This window comes from Micropterus dolomieu, linkage group LG05, assembly GCF_021292245.1.
Source record: "Micropterus dolomieu isolate WLL.071019.BEF.003 ecotype Adirondacks linkage group LG05, ASM2129224v1, whole genome shotgun sequence".
In the NCBI taxonomy this organism is placed as follows: domain Eukaryota; kingdom Metazoa; phylum Chordata; class Actinopteri; order Centrarchiformes; family Centrarchidae; genus Micropterus; species Micropterus dolomieu.
The window spans coordinates 23,041,456-23,061,197 of record NC_060154.1 but is presented as its reverse complement, the minus strand read 5'-3'; the positions used below and the strand labels follow the sequence as shown (position 1 = coordinate 23,061,197).

Sequence of the window (19,742 nt, the reverse complement as noted above, 5' to 3'; positions counted from 1 at the left end):
TGACATGCACTGTGAGCTGTAAGGTCTTATATAGACAGGTGTGTGGCTTTCCTAATCAAGTCCAATCAGTATAATCAAACACAGCTGGACTCAAATGAAGGTGTAGAACCATCTCAAGGATGATCAGAAGAAATAGACAGCACCTGAGTTAAATATGAGTGTCACGGCAAAGGGTCTGAATAATTATGACCATGTGATATTTCAGTTTTTCTTTTTTAATAAATTTGCAAAAATTTCTACATTTCTGTTTTTTTCTGTCAAGATGGGGTGCTGAGTGTACATTACTGAGAAATAAAATGAACTTTTTTGATTTTTGGAAAATGGCTGCAATGAAACAAAGAGTGAAAAATTTAAAGGGGTCTGAATACTTTCCATACCCACTGTACTTACTCTTGGTGATATCTAGCTAAGCGGCTCTGTTTTCACGACTGGGTTTTTATTTTTCTCTGAGGTGAATGGAATTTCATTTGTGGTGCTCACAGCACAGAAAAATTCAACAGGAACTTGTCTTTCCAAAAACAATGTTTAGGGGACTTTGGATAATACACAGACCTCATTGTCAATGGTTTTTATTATAACTACTATTAGAGTTGTTTAATTAAAATCCCTCTCTGCTCTTTGAACAATAAAGACATAAGGAAAAAATAATAAGACAATGTTGTATTATTCAGTGAAAAGCCTTAAAGTTGCACAATAATGGCAAGAAGTACATTTTACCCTGCCATTGCTGTCACACCTTAGCCCATTCCTTATTATTTACTGCTTTGGCCTTACGTTGAACCATAATAGCTATGCCCTTTCTACTGTCAGATAATCATAAGGGGGATACTACCAGTCTGCTTGGTAACACATGATTGCTCTTCTTTAAAACTCGTCATCATAGCATATTTTAATCATCAGCTCAACCTAAATAGGCTTCAGATTAGAAATGCATTGGTCTGGGTCATTACATTAGCTCCTATTCATATGATTCTAACTATAAGGGGTTGGCTGGATGGACACAAAAGCGAACAGAAATAGAAAATGCAAATGATTGATAGTAACCATCTGGTATGGTAGGTAAATCACACGTATTCTGAGGTAAATACAGAATACGTGTGAGTAGAAGCATGCACCTTCACTTCACTGTCCTTGTCTGAGAATTTCCCATCCTGAACTGAACGTGTTAGTCCAGTTGTATCTGACACTTAAATTATTCACACTACTTTGTGGACTCTGGAATGACTAAAAACATTACTTTAAAAGATTCTGGGTTTATCTAACAGTGATTTGAAGATGCGGTGTGAAAGAGTGTTAAATTACAGTGTCATATTAATGACATGCCTTGACAGGAATGGGGCAGGTACTGCTGCAGTCGTCTAGACAACACTGGCCTTTAATCAGGCTACTCTATGGTAAATTTGGCAAGGCTGAATACACATGGAGCACAGGATGAAAGAAGTGGGTGGGAGGCATGGTCCTTCCCTCTGATAAGCAAGTAAAAGAGCGAGTGGGACAGATGGAAACAACAAAAGGGACATTTTTAAAACTACAATGCACCGAACCGTTTGATGAATAAGTGTTTTCATAGTGCTGTGCACTATACTTTGTCAACAGTACTTTAAGACAAATATAAAATATGCCAACATGTACAGCAGACATCTGAAACAAACCTGGGGAAAGTCTCCATTCCTGGGGAGGTTGAGGCCGGAAAAGTCCACATCGGGGAATACAGAGTACATGTCCATGTGCACATCCGGAGTGGTGGTGGTAGTGCTGCTGTTCAAGTGGTATTGCCTGAATGGGAAAGAAGAAAGTTAGTTTAGTTTGTTTTTTTTAACCTCTACTTAGCTTTTACACCTTGCAGGGGCCAAATAAAACCACAAGCTTCAACCTTGACCTTCAACTGTGCAATATGCAACTCCAGTAGAGAAACAAAAGGGCCACTGAAAAGCACCCCATGTGATCAAGTCACGGCAGTGGATGAGGTTGTCTAAAGATGGTAATCTATATTGCACTGCAACGCTTAAATACAATTATCTAACGCTACACTGCTGCACATCATGTATGTCGAAATTCCAACACAATACAAATACTTTCTACTAGACTACTAGAAATACTTTCAGTTTTTTTAATTGAGTTTAGTAAATTTTCACAGCCTGAAAATTTAATTATAGAACAGAAGACTGGTGGAGGGAAGCTATTTGCTGTTGTATGTTTCTAAATTTAAGTGTCAAAGAATGAATGACTCACTATAAAACTAGTAAAGCCAATAAAGTAGCAACTCCAAGTGTTAAAGATACAAGAAGGATAACAGAAACACATATCTTAGCTCACACAGGCAAAAGAGGTTTAAATGAGGTAGAGGAGAGAAAGAGAGGTCAAAATACAGCCGTCAACAGAAAGTCAAGGAAGGGAGCTCCTACCCGCTCTGAAGATCCAAAGTCCGCCTTTCATTAATACCAACCATTTTCTTTTAGCCCAGTGTTAATATCAGACCGCAGACCTTGTATATCCAGCTTAAGATATTTTCAGTTTCTTGCTGTGTACAAGTCATCATAACGTAACAACCAACTTTTCTGACCGTGGTGGAGACACACTCAAAACGAAAGCAAAACTAAACCTTTGTTAAGGTGGAACTAGAACTGTACCGTCCCACATTCCTCTCCTCCAATCGTGTGCCAGGGCTCAGGCTCACAGGGATTGAGCTTGGCCAAAGCTATTCACAGGATTTGGCTCAACCACAGGCCAGAGATCAGTGAGACTGATTGATTTTAAGTTCAAAACACACCAGCAGGATAAAAGGGTAGCCTTTAGCGAGTGTATAGGAGCCAGTCTATGAAAACCTGGTTCCTGTGATTTTGTTTGGTTGAATATTCCAAACACGCAGCAAAATTCAATATCTAACCATGACCATGTTCAAATGCTAAATCTTTGGTGAGTATCTGTGTTCAAAGTCATCTTGTAGATAACCACAAATATCACCGGGTCACGATGTAAACAGCAGGTTTTGATTTGGGTTTTCACTCCTAATAAAGAAACCGTGATCACAAATGCTTGTTAAAAATACAACCATTTTAATGATATTTGCTATGGCTCTGTTTTCTGTAATCAAACAAATAAGAAGTTAAATGTGACAATCAGCTTTTAGCCAACACACTGGAAAAAGCCAGATTAATTATTGTAATCATGATGAGTGGTGAAACTAAATTAGAAAACAAAAAACTATGGTTGTATAAATCTGCCTACTTGTCAAATTTTACATCCATGTCTGTCCAGACTCATAATGTATAAAGTGAATACTTGGAAAAGTAATAAATTTAATAAAAAGTTTACAAAAGTAAAAGTGGCTTTTGTGTCTGAATGGGAGTTATCCCTACACTGATGACACGAGTAGGATTCCATCTGTGTAAAAATGTTGGCATTATTACCGTTTATTAGTTGTGGCCAAAAATGTGTAGTTATTTTTGAGCCTTTTAATCAAAAGTGTCACAAATTCATTGTCTTACCAACTGTGAAATATGGTTATCAATTCTTGAATTCTAGCCAAATTATGGTCACAGTGAGCTTGACCTTTGACCACCAAATTCTAAAACCAGTTCTTCCTTGTGTCCAAATGGAGAAATTCCCTCAAGTCGTTCATAAGATATCGCGCTCACAAGAAAGGGACGGACAGACAGACAACCTGAAAACATAATGCCACCAGGCATGAAAAAAAAAAAAAGTCATGAGATCATACTGGTAAACAATCTGGTTAGTTCTCAGAAATATCACAGCACTGCATGGTAACAATCATCCATGCTGGAAATCCCCTTCTTGGCCCTTTAGCAAACAGCGATATGACCGTGATATTATTACAGCAGAAGTCTTGGCAGGTCGGCATCAGCTGCTTTCCAACAACACAAAGCTGGTTAGGGACTCTCAGCCAAAAGGAGCTGATTGACTTACTGTTTGTGTACATTTAGCCTTTCTATAATACGCAGCCTGTGGCTGTGTACAGGATCATCATATGAACCATTTTATTGTTTAACAATCTCTTAATTGAGGCAAAAAAAACCAACAACAACTAAAGTCACACACTTTACAGAGATACCTCGTTATCTTGCTGGCTCTAACTGGTTAAAATGATTTACAATGAGTGCTTTTAATGACTTATTTCCTGACAGACAGTCTACATTTGTTGACAACTTCATAATTGGGGACTTAACGTGTTGAAACTACTGCACATTTCAAACATTATAATGTTCAGTCATACAGTTTCCTGTTGCAGTTCATCGGGAATGCAGCTCTTCAAAATAAACTTAACTACCAACTAGGCAACACCTCCACTGCAGTACTTGCAATAACTTTAACTCAAGATATTAAAGTCCAAATTGAAAATAACAAAATAAGCAGGGATACTTATTTTAGCAGGGATACTGCATACATGTAGATCTTAAGTTTCCCTTTAAGTACTGTAAAGACAGACATACCCTATTAAACCACAATGTTACCCAAAGATACTACTTTTATGTATTTGTAAGGAGTGTAATAGCGTGGCACTGTTAGTGCTGTTGCTGGTTGAGAAAAAGTGAAAATGTCCCCATTTATGCAATGCACAGCATGTTTCACTCTCAGTCTGAGCAGGTTAATATTTTACACTTACAGAATTAGTGTTCAGAGTGTATTTTCTGTTCAGATTTGAGTTTTAATGCAGTTTGATTCCACCTTCTAAGAAATGTTTCTTACAGATTAGAAATATAGATATATTAACCAGAAGGACTATGTCACATTTTCTGTAATTTCAACAGAACTCATCAGTATTTATTAAAAGACAAATGTTCCATAAACTTCCCTGGGAAGAAACAGTATAATACTACTTCCATAGATAGACATTTATCAAAGTGTAAACCATGACTCGCAACAATCAACAATTGCCAAGATTCCTTGGAAGAACTCTTCCTTACAGCCTGCACAATAGGGAAACTGAACTCTCATGCTGTCAACAGTGTGCAATAAGTCCACTCCAGTCTGGCTACAGGCAGAACCAACAGTGAGTAACTCAGAGAAGGCAGGCATCACTGCTTCAAAAGAAAAATAGTTCCAATAGTAGAAAAAAGGTTCTGATGGTTTTTCAGCAAATGTCTTTGAAATTAAGTCTATGGTAAGGAAATGATGTTCGGAGCTATGGAATATAACGTAGTTATTTTCCACAGAGTCATGTTGACCTTTAATACTGCATGCAATCTGAGCCTTCAAGATTGATAACTTAAGAGTTTGTAATAGACAAATCAGAAATAAACTAGACATAAAAATAGCAGCAGATCAAGGTTTTGTTTCTTATGCTGTAAATAAAAACCTAGACTTCGCCTGTGTGGGTCTAACCTAACCACAGATTAACACAAACTGTTACTGTTGCTTGCTAAAAATGATTCAAAACAGTGGGCCTTATTATCCCTCTTTAAATTGTTTGCAAAACATTGAATAAGACAAAAACGGGAAACCCCAACATATTTTACATCAACATAATAATCAGTGTAGTGTGTTTTCCTGCATTACGTCGTAATGCTCTTGTATGAACAGTGTAGCCCGTAAGTTGTGGAAAAGTGACATATTTTTCATTGTGAATATGAGTAAAATCTGCTGATTTTCAGCATTGAGCGTGTTTGAGGACGTGAACATCCAGAACAGACCCACAAGCACCAACAACAGGTGTACCGACAGAGCACCACCAGGGAAGACACCAAGTATTTAGTGATGTTTATGTGCGCTAGACTTCAGTCGTTTATTCAGTTGAGTTGATGAAGTTGAAGTTGCACTTTGGCCAGACTCCTTAAAAAGAAGATGACACGTAATTTTCACAGTTTACACGGTGCTTTTGGAAGGGGAACGAGGGGTATAAATAAAATGTTTTAATTGATGTACTGTTTTCATGCATAATTCTCCAACACACCTGTTAATTTACACTGCAGTGAAAACTGTGCAGAATAATTTACAATAACGGCCAAGTTTGTTGTTCACAGAAGCAGGGTGGTTTCTGTGGTTATTTTTTAACAGTATGTCACTGGTTCCACAGAATTTAACCAGCGGAACTGCTGCTCTTGATTGTGGCTTGACAGTACATGTCATCAAGCAGAGACTGACAATGAACAGATATCTGCAGATGGAACGAGACTCACTGGGCTAAAGCTAGGGCCATCAGCAAGGGTTACTAGCTGTTACTGGATAACAGATGGCGGTCACATTAACTCATCAATCTTTATTATGTCTCACTGGAATTAATGTCATAATCAGAGTAAAACTGTAGCCTATTTTTTTGGTGTTATAAACTGGTTTAAGACAGACACAGAATCAAAGTCGAAAGTGTTACTTCCCAGACCTGTTCCCATTCTGCTAATTCCACATACAGTAGTGATGTTTTTATCACTACTCACAAGAATAGTGTCTGTAGTGAGGGATGCACGTCAGTCGGTGTATTAGTCTGTGCAATGAGAGCACCGGCCCATTCACATTTTTTCCCTCCCTGGTGCTGTGTGATCTATTCACTCCACTGCTTGTTCTCAATGGCCATGTGAGCAGACAATTAAGGGCTTTCAAGTTCAATCAATTACATCCTGACTTCATAGCGCAAGGCAATCACACTAAGCAGCAGCCTGCTCGGTAGTGAAAAAGAGGAGCGAATACAGGGTCATGTGAAAAAGAGCCTGACTGAATATCAGAAGTACTGAACCGAGTGAAGAAAACAGGACTAGGAAGAGATGGAAAAACTGGACCTTTAAGACCTCTGTCCTGTTTACTTAGTCAAAGTGAGGGCAGAGAATTACTGTAGCAAAATGTTCCTGGTCTATAAGAGAACATGTCTGCTCGGTCACACTAAGACAAAATATTTACTGACAGAGAATAATGCTCAATAAACACCTTTGCAGAACACAGGACATTGTTGCTAGATAAGGGCCTTTACCTACAGTAATAAAGTCCCAAGATGATCACACCAATCTTGTTCTAAACCACAGTCTCATCATGACATTTATCGTATTTGTATATAGTAAGATGGAGAGTTTGAGAAGGGTCTTGTAAAATCAGCCTCATGTCAGAAAATTCTACTGTGAGTGAATCTGAAAACTACAGTCTGATCTGATGCTTGAACTTTAAAAGAAAGCACAGACAGCAACAACAATAAAAATCACCACTACTTCAGCAAACACTTCCTGAGTTGTGTTTAGTATGATGCAGGTTTGGGGATGACTACATTAAAGTCATTTTAGAGGTTTTGCCTCGAGGAGCATGGACCGTGCTCTTTAAAATAAAAAGTCATTATCTATTGTCTCACAAAACAGATGCATTAAAAACAATACCGTGCTGACGTGTCAGAAAGCCCTATCATGATAAATATCAGTCTCTTAAAACATTTTTAACAAGAAATGAAAACTGTGTCACAGCTGTGTGCCATTATAGCATTAAAATGATTCCACTGAAAGACAATATTATGTAGTTACTGCCCAGCCCTAATGCAGACACACGTTCATACAGAAAACCTACATGACCCATTCAGAAGACACCGCTATTACAGTTAATACCCATACTCCGCTGTTCATAGAGACTGCTACACGCCAGAAATACTTCACCGTTGTTTCAGTCTCTCTCATTTGCTTGCTCCCTTACTCTTTTTGACTAGTCATCGAGTCGCTGACATGGCGTTTAAGTGTCAATAACATAAAAAACGAACTTTCCATCCCTAATAGAAACAACTGTTCAGCAAAGCTGAACAAAGGTCACACCGGGATCCAAGCTCCACTACACCGTAGCCACGTAAGAAAATGCATGTTGACAAATTCAGTTAGATAGTTCAGCTGTGTTTTTCTGACTACACTGAAAGGGTACTGGGGCTGTGACTGCAATCCTTTGGCTCTACGGATGCAGTGTAGACACTGACAAGGCCTGCAGCTGCTTCTGCTCTGTTGCCGAGCATCTTACGGTACATGGTCGGTGTAGACCAGATGTTGCAAAGCCTGTGAATAACACATTCACACATGCAAACACACACACACACACACACTTACGGGGGAGGAAAGAGACAAACACCTCTCATTTGAGGGTGAGGCCATAAAAACAGAGCAGAGTTGCGAGACTAAACCCCCCCCCCCCGCGTAAGGGTGACTCCAGGCCACCCGCTACAGGAAATGAATGAGATCTGATAAAGGAGACCACCCCCACTGACTGGTGGTGTAACAGCAGGTTAAAAGTGATTTATTGGCCTGATTGCGTTAAGTCACTTCAGGTGACAGGAATTTGATGATTCAATCTAAAACAGACTTCTTTTTGTTTTTTAGAAACACTCAAACTTTTCGAAGCATTATGGTGCAGCTACAGTTTGTACTGTAGAGCATCACATTAATCACTAGACACAAACATAGCCTCGAAATTACTCAATTAAGAGTGAGGCAGCATCACTTACATCCCAGTTCAAGCACTAACCCACACAGTTCTACTTCTATTTGAATATTTTTGAATATAAATATATTCCTAGGGAGTATTACTCCTACGGTAAAATATTTTTTATCACAGAATGCACAATTGTGAACTTATGGTATTTGTCCTGTATAATGTTAACACTGTGAATGACTTAAACCGGTGTTTATTCCTTTTAATGACTTTAATGCATGTCTACAAATAAAAGGGAAGCGTGTTTGTTTGCCATGTGGATGTCTTGGGCAATAGCGCATTAGTCAAATATTCACAACATTTGCAAAACCTTCACATGACACCCTCAACACAAACACCGAACTCATAATAACATATAACTGAATAATACTTCAGTACCGGAGCTATTAGGACATTTTGTTAGCTCAAGTGTGAAACTCCTGTGGGTAGTTATCGCCCAAATTCAATGGTTTACAGGCCTCAAGCTAAAGACCAACACCTGTAGTGGGTACTGAACATGGTATTTGTTATGGAACACACCCCCACCATGTACAGTATGAACTACTGCACAATGGGCTATTTACTGTGTCTTCACTTGTCCTGTGTTCAACTGACATGATGCAAGTCACTGTCAAACATGTTTGTAACTTACTGGTTTCCAGATTGCATAGGGCAGTGTATGCTGTATCCAGCCTGCTGAGAGTAGGGTCCCCAGGAACCAGAGGAGGCATATATTGAGCTCTAAAACAAAACAAAATGAAAATCTGTCATGTTTTGGGAAAAAATGCATAGAAACATAAGACAGAACATCTTAAGAACAACAGAGCTTCCTCATAACACAAACAATAAAAGGTTCAATGTGTTGATCCCTCTAGCGATGAATGTTTTGGCAAAAATAACCTTGTATCAAATTTAATTTGCTATGTTTAAAATTCAGAGCAAGAAAATTATATCACCACCATCACACCAGTGCATTTTGCCATGCACTATAGAGAAAAACTACATGTATTCATATCCACAACAAATCACATTTTTACTCCACAGGGTCTTTTGGAACTACTGTCATCATCAAAAATGCAATTGATGAAAGAAAGTGTGCTGACTCAATTTTGTTTCAATGTAGTTGTATAAGCCCTTAAAAGGTCAGTTCAGCCAAATCACAATAAATATTTTCACTACTTATCCATAGCAATTTTGACCAATCACTGCAACTTTTCCGCAAATCTGACCTATCATCGTCATTTCCAGCAAAACATTGTCAAATATCAGCAATTTCACTTCCTTGTTAACAAGACGCAGCAGATGTGTGTGGTACCAATGTCTCACATTTGCCTGCAAAAATTACAGCAAACGTTTATTTGCGCAGTATTGTACTCGAACATAGAAGGAAATCGTCTATTGACAAACATTTGCCACAGGCTGTCTAAAGCGCTGAAAGAATCAAGGTAAGCTGGTATAAATATGCATGGTCAGAGGTAACATTAATGTAGTTTATCAGACTGGAAAGGCGTTGCCTACTTTCTTGTTTGCATGACACTGAACTCTGTGTGTGTTATTTAAGAACATAGTGTTAGGAACAAAAAAGTCAAGTGTCAATTATTATTATTATTATATACTTCTACAAATCACATCTATTTAAGATCTAGTTTTAACTTATTTCCCCAATTTCATCGCATAAAAATGCCCAAGAACTTTTCCAAGAACAACTTTCATCCCAATTTTGTTTAGAAAAGCTGCTGCAAAATCAGGCATTTTAGGCCACAACAATTACAAAAAAGGCCTGCAAAATCCTGGGGATTGCCTAGTGATATCTAGACAGGTAGACAGTTTCAGTTTTATGAACCAAGATTTTGAGGAATTCTCTGGATTTGCTGTCGCTACCTCATTACAGAGGAGGGGAGTGGAATTTTATTAGTGGTGCTTAAAAAATTGGGACTCTTTGGTAGAGATTTCTTCCAATTAAAACTGAAATTGGCATTTTCCCAATTAGACTGTTCAATACTGTGGGCACCAAAAACAAAATTGCTTTCACCTTTATTGAAAATAATCATGTGACAGTAGAAATCTCAGAAGGCAGATAAGTTAAAACTTAAAACTAAATAGCTGCATGCCCAGATGCCACTAAGGATACGTGAGAAAATCTGTGACATGACCCGTTAATATTTCGTCTCATCTACATGGGAACTGCAAATTAAGTCAAAAGCAGCAGTGGCTGGAAATTATTACCCAAAGCAAGATCACTTCCTTTCTCACACATTTCTAGATGACTGTTCCGCCACATATAAATCATACTCACCTCTGCTCAGATGTGTTACAGTAAATATGTGTTTTTAAGTTTACGTATTATGATGCTGGATATGAGATAGCGGGAAAAGTGCAAAGATAAGGGCCAATACGTTCAACCCAGTATAACTTTGTCAGTATGTCATTCAACACTGTTGAACAGCATCGTTATGTATTTGTACATAGCACACCTCCATGTTAGAGGGGGCCACAGAGAACAAGCTGCTGTCCAGCTGAGGGCCTTCTGGATGCAGGTAGTTATCCCCGTCCATGACCAGCGCTGCGGGCAGGGTGGGCATCAGACCACAGCTTCACACATGACCACCAGCTGACTTAGACTATGCACCCTCCGACCGCCAACCACGTGCTCGCTGTGTCCGAGATAGTCCTTCTAACAGAGGCAAACGTTCTCCATGACCTGAAAAAGACAACAGATATGAAGGGATGTAGAAGGAAGGGAGAGAAGGGCAAAGAGACATTAGAAGAGTTGCAAAGACATTTTTCCAGCAAACGTGCCGATCAATATCACGTCAAAACTTTGGGAGTGTTTGAAAGCATGTGGGAAAAGTAAATACATGATTGAGGTCTAGGCAAATGCTAGACATCTATGACTTATTTAACCGAAAATCAGTAAGGGAAAGAAGGCAGTACTACCAATAAATATCAAAGTGTGACTCATCTCACTTCTTTTAGAGCACATCTTAATTAATAATCAACAGTGGCATTAAAGAACACACAGTGAAAAAGCTGTAACAATGGCCCACAATGGAATGGAGACAAAGCACATTTTAAGTCAACTTATTATTATAGGCTCTAACACTTCAAACAGTAAACAAAAACATAAACAAGAGGTCTTAGAAAGTGTAATAAGTCTGCAACAGAACACAAGACATGGATTCAGACATATTCACTCCTGAAGAGTTCGTAAGGTATGAAAATAAAGAATATAACAATATCTGAATTAATGTTTTAGTGCTTGTTAAATCAATAACCTTTATTTTATGAAGCAAATTAGACAACTACTTGGTCTTCCTTTTCAAGACTAATTCTAGTTGCCCTTGTCACCACACACACTAAATTCAGATCATATTCATAATGCCACGTGAGCTTATATTTGCTGATTGACAGCTCTCATTAGCTGGTTGTCATCTGACATCACTGAAGGTTCACTGAGTGCCAATTACAATCATGCCAAGATGTCCACAACGGAGCGAACAGGCTGGTGTGCAAAGGAACAGTCAACTGATTCAAGTGACATAATATGCAACACAACTTACTCCATGTCATAGCAGATTGTTTAATTTTGTGTTATTAATACTGTATATGTGTATATATGTGTATTGGGAAACTGACTACAATGACCTACTTTCTTCTGATATGGTTTCACACAGAGTATAAATAAGTTGAGTAAAAAGCTGGCAACTTATACTAAATACTAAAGTTTCTCCAATAATGTCTATTAAGTCTGCTTTAGTAAGGCATCTAAATGCATTTTGTGGGTAAAATATATACAAAAAAACTGTACTGCCAGCCTCAAAGCTTAACAAATATTGTACACATCTCACCAGTTTGACTGCTAAATCACTCCAGTGTCTCAGCACTCCACAATGCATGTCTGTGTAACGTCAGAAACACACCCTTGCCCCAAACTAATCAAACTGTTACCTTCCTTCCCCTCTGCCTTCCTTCATTCCTTCCTCCAGTTTGCCCCCAATCTGGAACAGGCCAGACGTGTTCACTGGGGACAAAGCTGAGGTAATAAATCCTAATCGAGTTCATGAGGGTCTAAATAAGGGGGTCTTTGTGCGGCTGAATGAGTGCATGTGTGTGTGTGTTACAGAGAGACAGAGACCTTACCGAACATATTCACCACTCGCACAACCAATATACACAAAAGGGAGGCCATTTTACCTTCAGGCTGCCAGTGTGATACTGTGTGGATAAGGATGAAGCCAGTGAGGGGAAGCCCAATGCAAAGGACCAACTGGCAAACTTTCTAGGCAGGAGGTCTTCAGCAAAAGGATATTTTCTTAATATGTATGGACAGCTTCCAGCCTCCAAGGTCCAGATGAAGGCAGAGACAGGAAGGCAAGGCAGCTTCTGGCAGTCAGGGAGTGAGTACTGAGAGCTTTGTGAAGCACCTTTGGTGTTGCAGAATTGAACTCAACGCAACACCCTAAGGACACTGAAAGCTTCGATGCGTCAATGGTTTTTCAGCATCTAGCCATTTTATCTGCGTCAAAGGTCTCGGAATATTCCTATAGTCCTTTCAACCCAACAAGCACGCTACATGTGAACCCAGATCAGATACGAGAGTTAGTTCTTCAAAACTAAGGGTGCTCCAATCGATCGGTCATGATCGTAATCAGCCAATAATGGCTTTAACTAGTTTGATCGGTGGTCTCTGAAAAGTCCGATCAGAAAAGCCGATCAGATGATGCAATACTCGGCAGACAAATTTTCAATGGCAGCTAAAATGGTTTCACCATGCGGTCTGAGCAGTTTTCAAAGCTAGCTAGCACCAAAGTCCTTTTCATACAGGGGGAAGTGATTGATGCACCCAGTTAATCATTTACAATGAGAATTGAGCAGCAATCAGACAAGCGGAGCAACAAGCAGGAGCGATTATGTGAAACTGTCGCGGCTGTGCTCATCTCATTCACACACACACGCCGCCCGCTACCAGAGTTTATTGGTAGTTTGTTTTTAGTTTGTCTTGACCCACAGCACATCAGGCAGAGAGACACTGATCCTTCAGTGTGAGTTTCTTGATGCAAAGGGAGAGGGGCCGTTTAGCAGCTCACAGTGGCGGTCTGGCCATCTGGAGTACCGGGACAATTCCTGGTGGGCTGGCTGCCCTCCGAGCCGGTGGACCGCCCTCCTTAGCCTATACCCCCCTTCTCCCCAGGCTTGTTGATCTATTCCATATGAACGTCTATGCAGCCCATAGCCTCGCCCCTTCGGTCTCAATCACACACACCACAGTACAACTGACAGCTGGAAAATGTTAAAGGCTGGGCAGAAAAGTTCAGAGACAAAAGAGTCAAAAGGTCTCAGCTGAAATGCAAGTAAATGTAAAAAAGTAACCGAGTCGTTCCGTAATAGTAGTAGTACCAGGGCCACAGACACTAAGACACTAAGAAGAGGAAGATGCCACAGCCCTGTTCACGGGTGAAAGATTAGACAGAGAGAACAGCCAAACCAGCTGAACGGTATGCGTATAAATGTGTTAATATAACGTGTTATCAGACTCTCAGTGAAATGCAAATGTTGTTGGTCAGCTACTGTTTTTAAATGTACCAGAAAGAAAGAACTGAGGTAAAGAATATAGTAACTGTGTCTGCAGACTGGTGTTCTGTCGATGTATGCTACCTATTGAGTTGTGCTACTTAGCAGTTCTGCACATGCGCATGACCATCAAGCGTGGCCTTTTACCACGCCCATTAATCTGTGCACCCTTGCTGTCGGGCATGCCATCGAGACTGAGGCTGATCGTGAGCAATATCTAATAAAAATCATTATAAGTCTTTCTGAATTCGCTACTCCGGAACTCTTAAATAAAGATGTTATAATATAGTATTTCAACATGCTCCCCATCTTCTTACAGTACACATGGATTGAGTAGTGGTGCAATACAAAATGATTCTGTAGTAGGAGCGTTATTTGATAGGGGATATTAGTCTATCAGAATACGCTACCCCTGAAAACAGTTGCCTTGATGTCATAATACTGTGAGTCGGCCTGTACTGTGCGTTATACCTTTATGGGTTAGGAATTGGGAACACATAAGGTAGCATTTTTCGATAGAGCAGCACAAATTGATAGACTCTGCTATCGATTCGCGCTACGGTAGCATTTTTCGACAAGGCAGCATATATCGTCAGAACACCGGCTAGTGGAAAAACTAAAATCTGATGCCTAACATTAGTAAAGCTCTCAATGTCTACATTTTGCTGTCCTGTGGGGATTTTTTGGGAAATAAATCACTTCAGAATCAGTGATTTACTGTTGTGTAATTTTATTTTGCAACAATAAGCATATTCATATGATTCTAATTGTTTTTGTCTTGTCATTCTACACGTATAAATGTTTTAGACATTCACATATTTAACTAGCTAATTTTATTTAATGTCTGCCATTGGTTGCAAATAGTAGCCTGCACATGTATTATAAAACCGATCAATCCTTTCCCTCTCTCCTACACAAAATATGAATTTGAATGTGTCCATCGACACGATTCCTACCACTTCACCTCTTACTACCTCTTACTCATCAACAGTCTGTTGTAAACGGCAAGTAAAGCCACACAGTATTATTTATTGTGTTAGCCATTCATTCACTTGATATGACATAGTGGCAATGCTGCTGTGTTTTTGTAGTTTTTCAAAAAGTTTGCCTTTATTAGTTAATTTATATATTATTTTATTTGTATCCAGGTTGATGATAGGTGCTGCTCTCTTGGGTTATGTTCTGTGTTTGGAGATGTGTTCAACCAGTTTTTTATTATGTGTACTCCCATGACTTAAAGCCAACCAGCTGACCCTGAGCAGCAGTTAGACAGTTCTCTGTCTCAGTGAGGATTGTGGATATTTTAGTCTTTTCATCTCAAGGCTTCATGTGAAATGAGGTAGTTCAAGCATGACAATTTCAGTGTGTGTTATGCAGCCTTTATAAAGTAGTACTGCCATAGTGATCAATGACTGTGATGCAGCTAGGGTTTATTAGAGGCTGGTCCTGTTTGAATGCGCATGCAGTGGCAGGGCAGCCGTGGTAGAGTATACAGGGGCCAGTTCTGGTGGGCTGGTTTGGATCAAGGTCCAGGGACATTTTTTACTCCCAGTCCGTCCCTGGCAGCTCAGGCCCCACTCAATCAGCTAACTGCCTCTCTCTCTCCGACCTTTTGCTACGTTTCCGCCTCCCGTCCAGATTAAAACGGCGAAGTTTGAAAATGCCTCTGACCCCATGGGCAAAAACGGAAGACTTTATAAAACTATTTGGCTTTCTGATTTGGTCTCATCAGTCATGCAAAGCAAAGACACGATGCTACTGAGAAAGTTTTAGTTTCAGTATTTTAATTAAAATATTTTGTATTGTGTAAATAACATATTTACAACTCCCAGTCGCCACAGTCTATTTGTACTCCCGTGTTACTTTCAGTAACCGTTCCACTTCGTTGTCCGTCCATGCAAAAAAAATACCTGGTGTGGTTATTCGTCCGTATTACTTTCTTCTTTCGCCAAATCTTCTGCAACTGCGGAGTGGATCATCTGCTTCATGTTTACACCAGCACGAGCATGCCCACTGTATGTGAATGGCCATGACATGTGTGTTTTCAGTCGGTTTAATATAGATGGAGATCAACTCTGATTCGAAACCAAAACGCTGCTGTGGACGGAAAAGATTGTATTTGTGATAAAACTGTTTAAAAAACCGTAGTAGTGTGGATGTAGCCTCACACTACCCCACTCCTCTCTTTACTTCTCTCATGTCAACCCTCCCGTTTTCCCCGGGATTCTCCTGAATTTTTCGTTCTCACCAGATACCCTCCCGTTAAATGTTTGCTTGTAAATCTCCCATCTTTTTAACATTTATAAAATCAAATAAAAACTACTGGCCGTATTTAAAGTGTATTTTAAGTGTCTGGTAAAGCCGGTGGCAGTAGGCCTATGTAAAAGATGTAGACTGTGCTTCTTGCACAAGGATTAAATACATGAAAACAACCCACTGAAATAATATTAGGCCTATGCTAGTAGTAAACTAGGCTTTATGAAATTATAATGACAATAGTAACTATAAATAATATTGATAATATACTAACAGTATAATATGGAATTGTACTGACACTATAACATACAACATATAATAATATTGTACTTTTATTTATATAAATTTCCCTTATTTTCAAATCTCATTGATGACAGTTAAGACTCCTCTCCCTATCCCTTAAAGTCCACAGAACCTGCCTGAGCTTTCCAGAACAAAAAGCAGCTACTTCATAGTTTATCATCTCCTCATGATGCCTATGCATCATGAGGAGATATGCTTTATCTCCTAAATATTTTGGCTATAGCCTTTTTCTTGCAGTTTTTATAGCTGAAGGAAATTAATAAAAGATGCTGTTTGTTCTGTTTTTCTAGTTTATTCCACAGAAAAGCTATATTTGTTAAGTTATAACATGTTAGCAGTTACCAGGCAAAAGCTGCTATGGTTTAAGTCAAAGGGAGTGGAATTTGTTGCCCTTGTTACTTGGCAATAAAATGAACAGTTGTCATTTCATGATACTTCTGAAATGATCTGTTAATTTAATACATAATACATTGTTTTTAGGACTTATTAAATAAAAAACAGTATAACGTATAACTGTATAATACTACATGATAAATAAAAGGCTTCAAATAGACCCAGTGTTCGGTGACCGGTATCTGCTGATAATGCTTTCAGCAATCGGTGATCGGCCCAAAAAATCCTGATCACATGCTTGGTCATTTAATATGTGTTTATATTGTCAATATCTGGATTTATAACATAAAACCTTTATCATAAAGCAGTACAGAGAGAGAGCGCAAGAAGGAAGGAGAGTCAAATGTACATTTGTATTCCATCTGAATGGGTCAATGTGCAGTGTCTGACCTGGGTTCACATACCCTCCTTCAATCTGGGTTTACCTGGGTGTAGCAATATAAACAACTTTTACATAATGGACCAACTACCATTAAAAAAAAGAGGATAGAGAGGAAGAAAAAAGAGAGATTGAGAAACAGAAAGTTTTACATGTATGTGGATAAGCGCAAGAGAGAAACTAAACTGAAACTTAATTGTTTTAATCATTGGTTATTGTTATTCTGTGTTATTCTATGTGCATGAAACTACAGTTGTAGACTCATGTCTCTGAACAGGGATTATTCTGTGACAGTGGTCTGAATGCACATTCAGTAGAGTAAGTCGTGCACAAGTTTCCAGTAGGAAAGGGGTATTTGAGAAAGCTCAATTCAACAATATATCCTAATTTTCCTGATTAGCCTCAGCAAACATGTGCTGTCCTTCCACCACCCTCTTTATCCCAAAACCACAGCAACCCTCACATCTTCTCATTTCTTCAAAAAGACAGAATTCCTTCTTGTTAAGCGTGGTCAGATGTCTTATCATAGACATCTTACCATAAAATGTCTTACCATTATGCACTATCCCCCGTTCCCCCCTACCACCCATAGCCACATCACGCACTAGTACCATGCAAGTTACTGTCTCTTGGCTGACGTTTGCTGTCCCCTGTTCCTTGACCCCCACCCCTCCAGTAAGCCTCTGAGGATAATCATTACTGATCATTTTAAGAGTGGTCCCAGATATCTCCTTCCTGTAAGGCCTCCCATTACCAGAAAAAAACAAAACCCCACTACAACTCCTAACCAACACAGAGGGGGGGGGGGGGGTCTATCAGTAGGGAGAATAGGGTTGGAGATATGGGAGAAAGAAAACAAAACATAAAGAACAAAACATGCCCACAGCAGCACAAGGGACACAATGAGTTCATTCATCAAAAAGCAGACACACACACACACACACACACACACACACACACACGAGTCATTTTTATAGCCCTGCTTAGTTATTTATAAATGTTTTTATATTGTCAATATCTGGATTTATAGTCCGTATCAATGTGTGTCAATCTTCTATATGCTGAAGAGAATAAGGCCATTTCAAAATAACAGAAAACCTTTGTTATAAATCAGTACAGAGGGAGAGAAGGGAGAGAGACTCTTTTGCAGTGCTATCTGTTAAATCTGTTAATTACTTCAAAGGTTACTGCTGGTTTTTGTACAACTCCCCCACACATATGTGTCTCCCTCCATCTCTCTCTCTCTTTCTCTCTGTGGGTGGCCTGGTGCAAAAGCTCACTGCAAAGGAGATTAGGCCATTTCATGTGCAGTAATTGTAAAATCTTTAAAAACTGAAACAAGCCCAAAAACCATATGAGGAACATGCCAAAACACACACAAGCTAATAGGGACAAGAGGACTGCAGACAGAGATTTAATTACGTTAGAAACCATATTCCCAGCGATGTGGCACATTATAGGCCAGTCGGTTCCCTTTGACTGTGTGAGTCACTGTGTCACAGCCAGACAGGCAGAGGTTAACAAGCAGCATGTCTCTGTCACTTCAAAAACGCAAGACGTGTGTTTACTATGCGCGTTGTCAGTTACAGCACCCAGCATTTGCTTGCAAGTACGTGAGGTAGGAGGTAAATACAGTCTGTGGTAGGAAGGACTGTCTGGTTGTATGCTGGTGGCCTTCAGTGTCAGTGGTGGCCAGAGCACATGGGGATCATCCAGGGAAGTGTGACTTCCTTAAGCTGCTAAGTCACGATTAACGCTCACGAGGAGAACCACCACCCTGCCTGGCGCATATGCCATCTCACTCAAGTCATAAACACCTGTATGCATGCATGTGTACATTTAAATGCAGTAATTGTATACAAATATTATGACAGGGAGAAAGAGCTGAATTTTTACTAAGGTTTCTTTTGTGTCCCCACAGTTCATTTCCTGGAGACAATATAACTGTGTGAGGGATAAGCAATTTCTGTCCTGTGGTATCGCAGAAAAATAAAAGGTTAATTCTGTTAACCTCAGCCCTCTATCCTGTTGCTCACTGTGGCCTCACCACTTCTCACATATAATGCTTTACTTCAAATCACACTCACGCTTTCCTTTGGGCCCTGTACTAAATCCTTCTTAAGGTACTGAGAAAATCCTTCAAGACAGAGCTCTGCTTCATCTTCACTAACCACTTTCTCAAATTCAGCTCCATATGCCATACAGGGGTGTCCACAGCGGATTCATTTTACCCATGTTTCTCAATTCTTCTCAAGCTTTCTATATTGGCTGCACGACAGTTTGTACTTTATGTGTGTGCCACTATTTGGATGTGTCTTTGTGTCTGACAAATGCTCAGTGAGCTCAGTCAAGCAGTACTGGCTGAACGAGCCCAGTGCAGACAGCTGTTGCCGTTGTGTATGAGTCTCTATGAATGGAAAATCCGGGGGGGGGGGGGGGGGGGGAAAAAAAAAAAAAAAAA

General features: G+C 39.6%; 1 protein-coding gene across 2 annotated transcripts in view; it reads right to left on the bottom strand.

Moving 5' to 3' along the window:
* Positions 1–19,742, bottom strand: part of si:ch73-63e15.2 (protein strawberry notch homolog 2) — a 65,306-nt gene that overhangs the window by 36,866 nt on the left and 8,698 nt on the right. For both annotated transcript variants that reach the window (XM_046050120.1, XM_046050121.1), the window contains exons 2-4: positions 10,854–11,080; positions 9,032–9,120; positions 1,653–1,776 (exon numbers count right to left, since the gene is read on the bottom strand). In XM_046050120.1, the coding sequence (XP_045906076.1) occupies positions 1,653–1,776; positions 9,032–9,120; positions 10,854–10,961 (321 nt within the window). In that variant the 5' untranslated portion in view covers positions 10,962–11,080. The remainder of the gene's footprint in view (positions 1–1,652; positions 1,777–9,031; positions 9,121–10,853; positions 11,081–19,742) is intronic.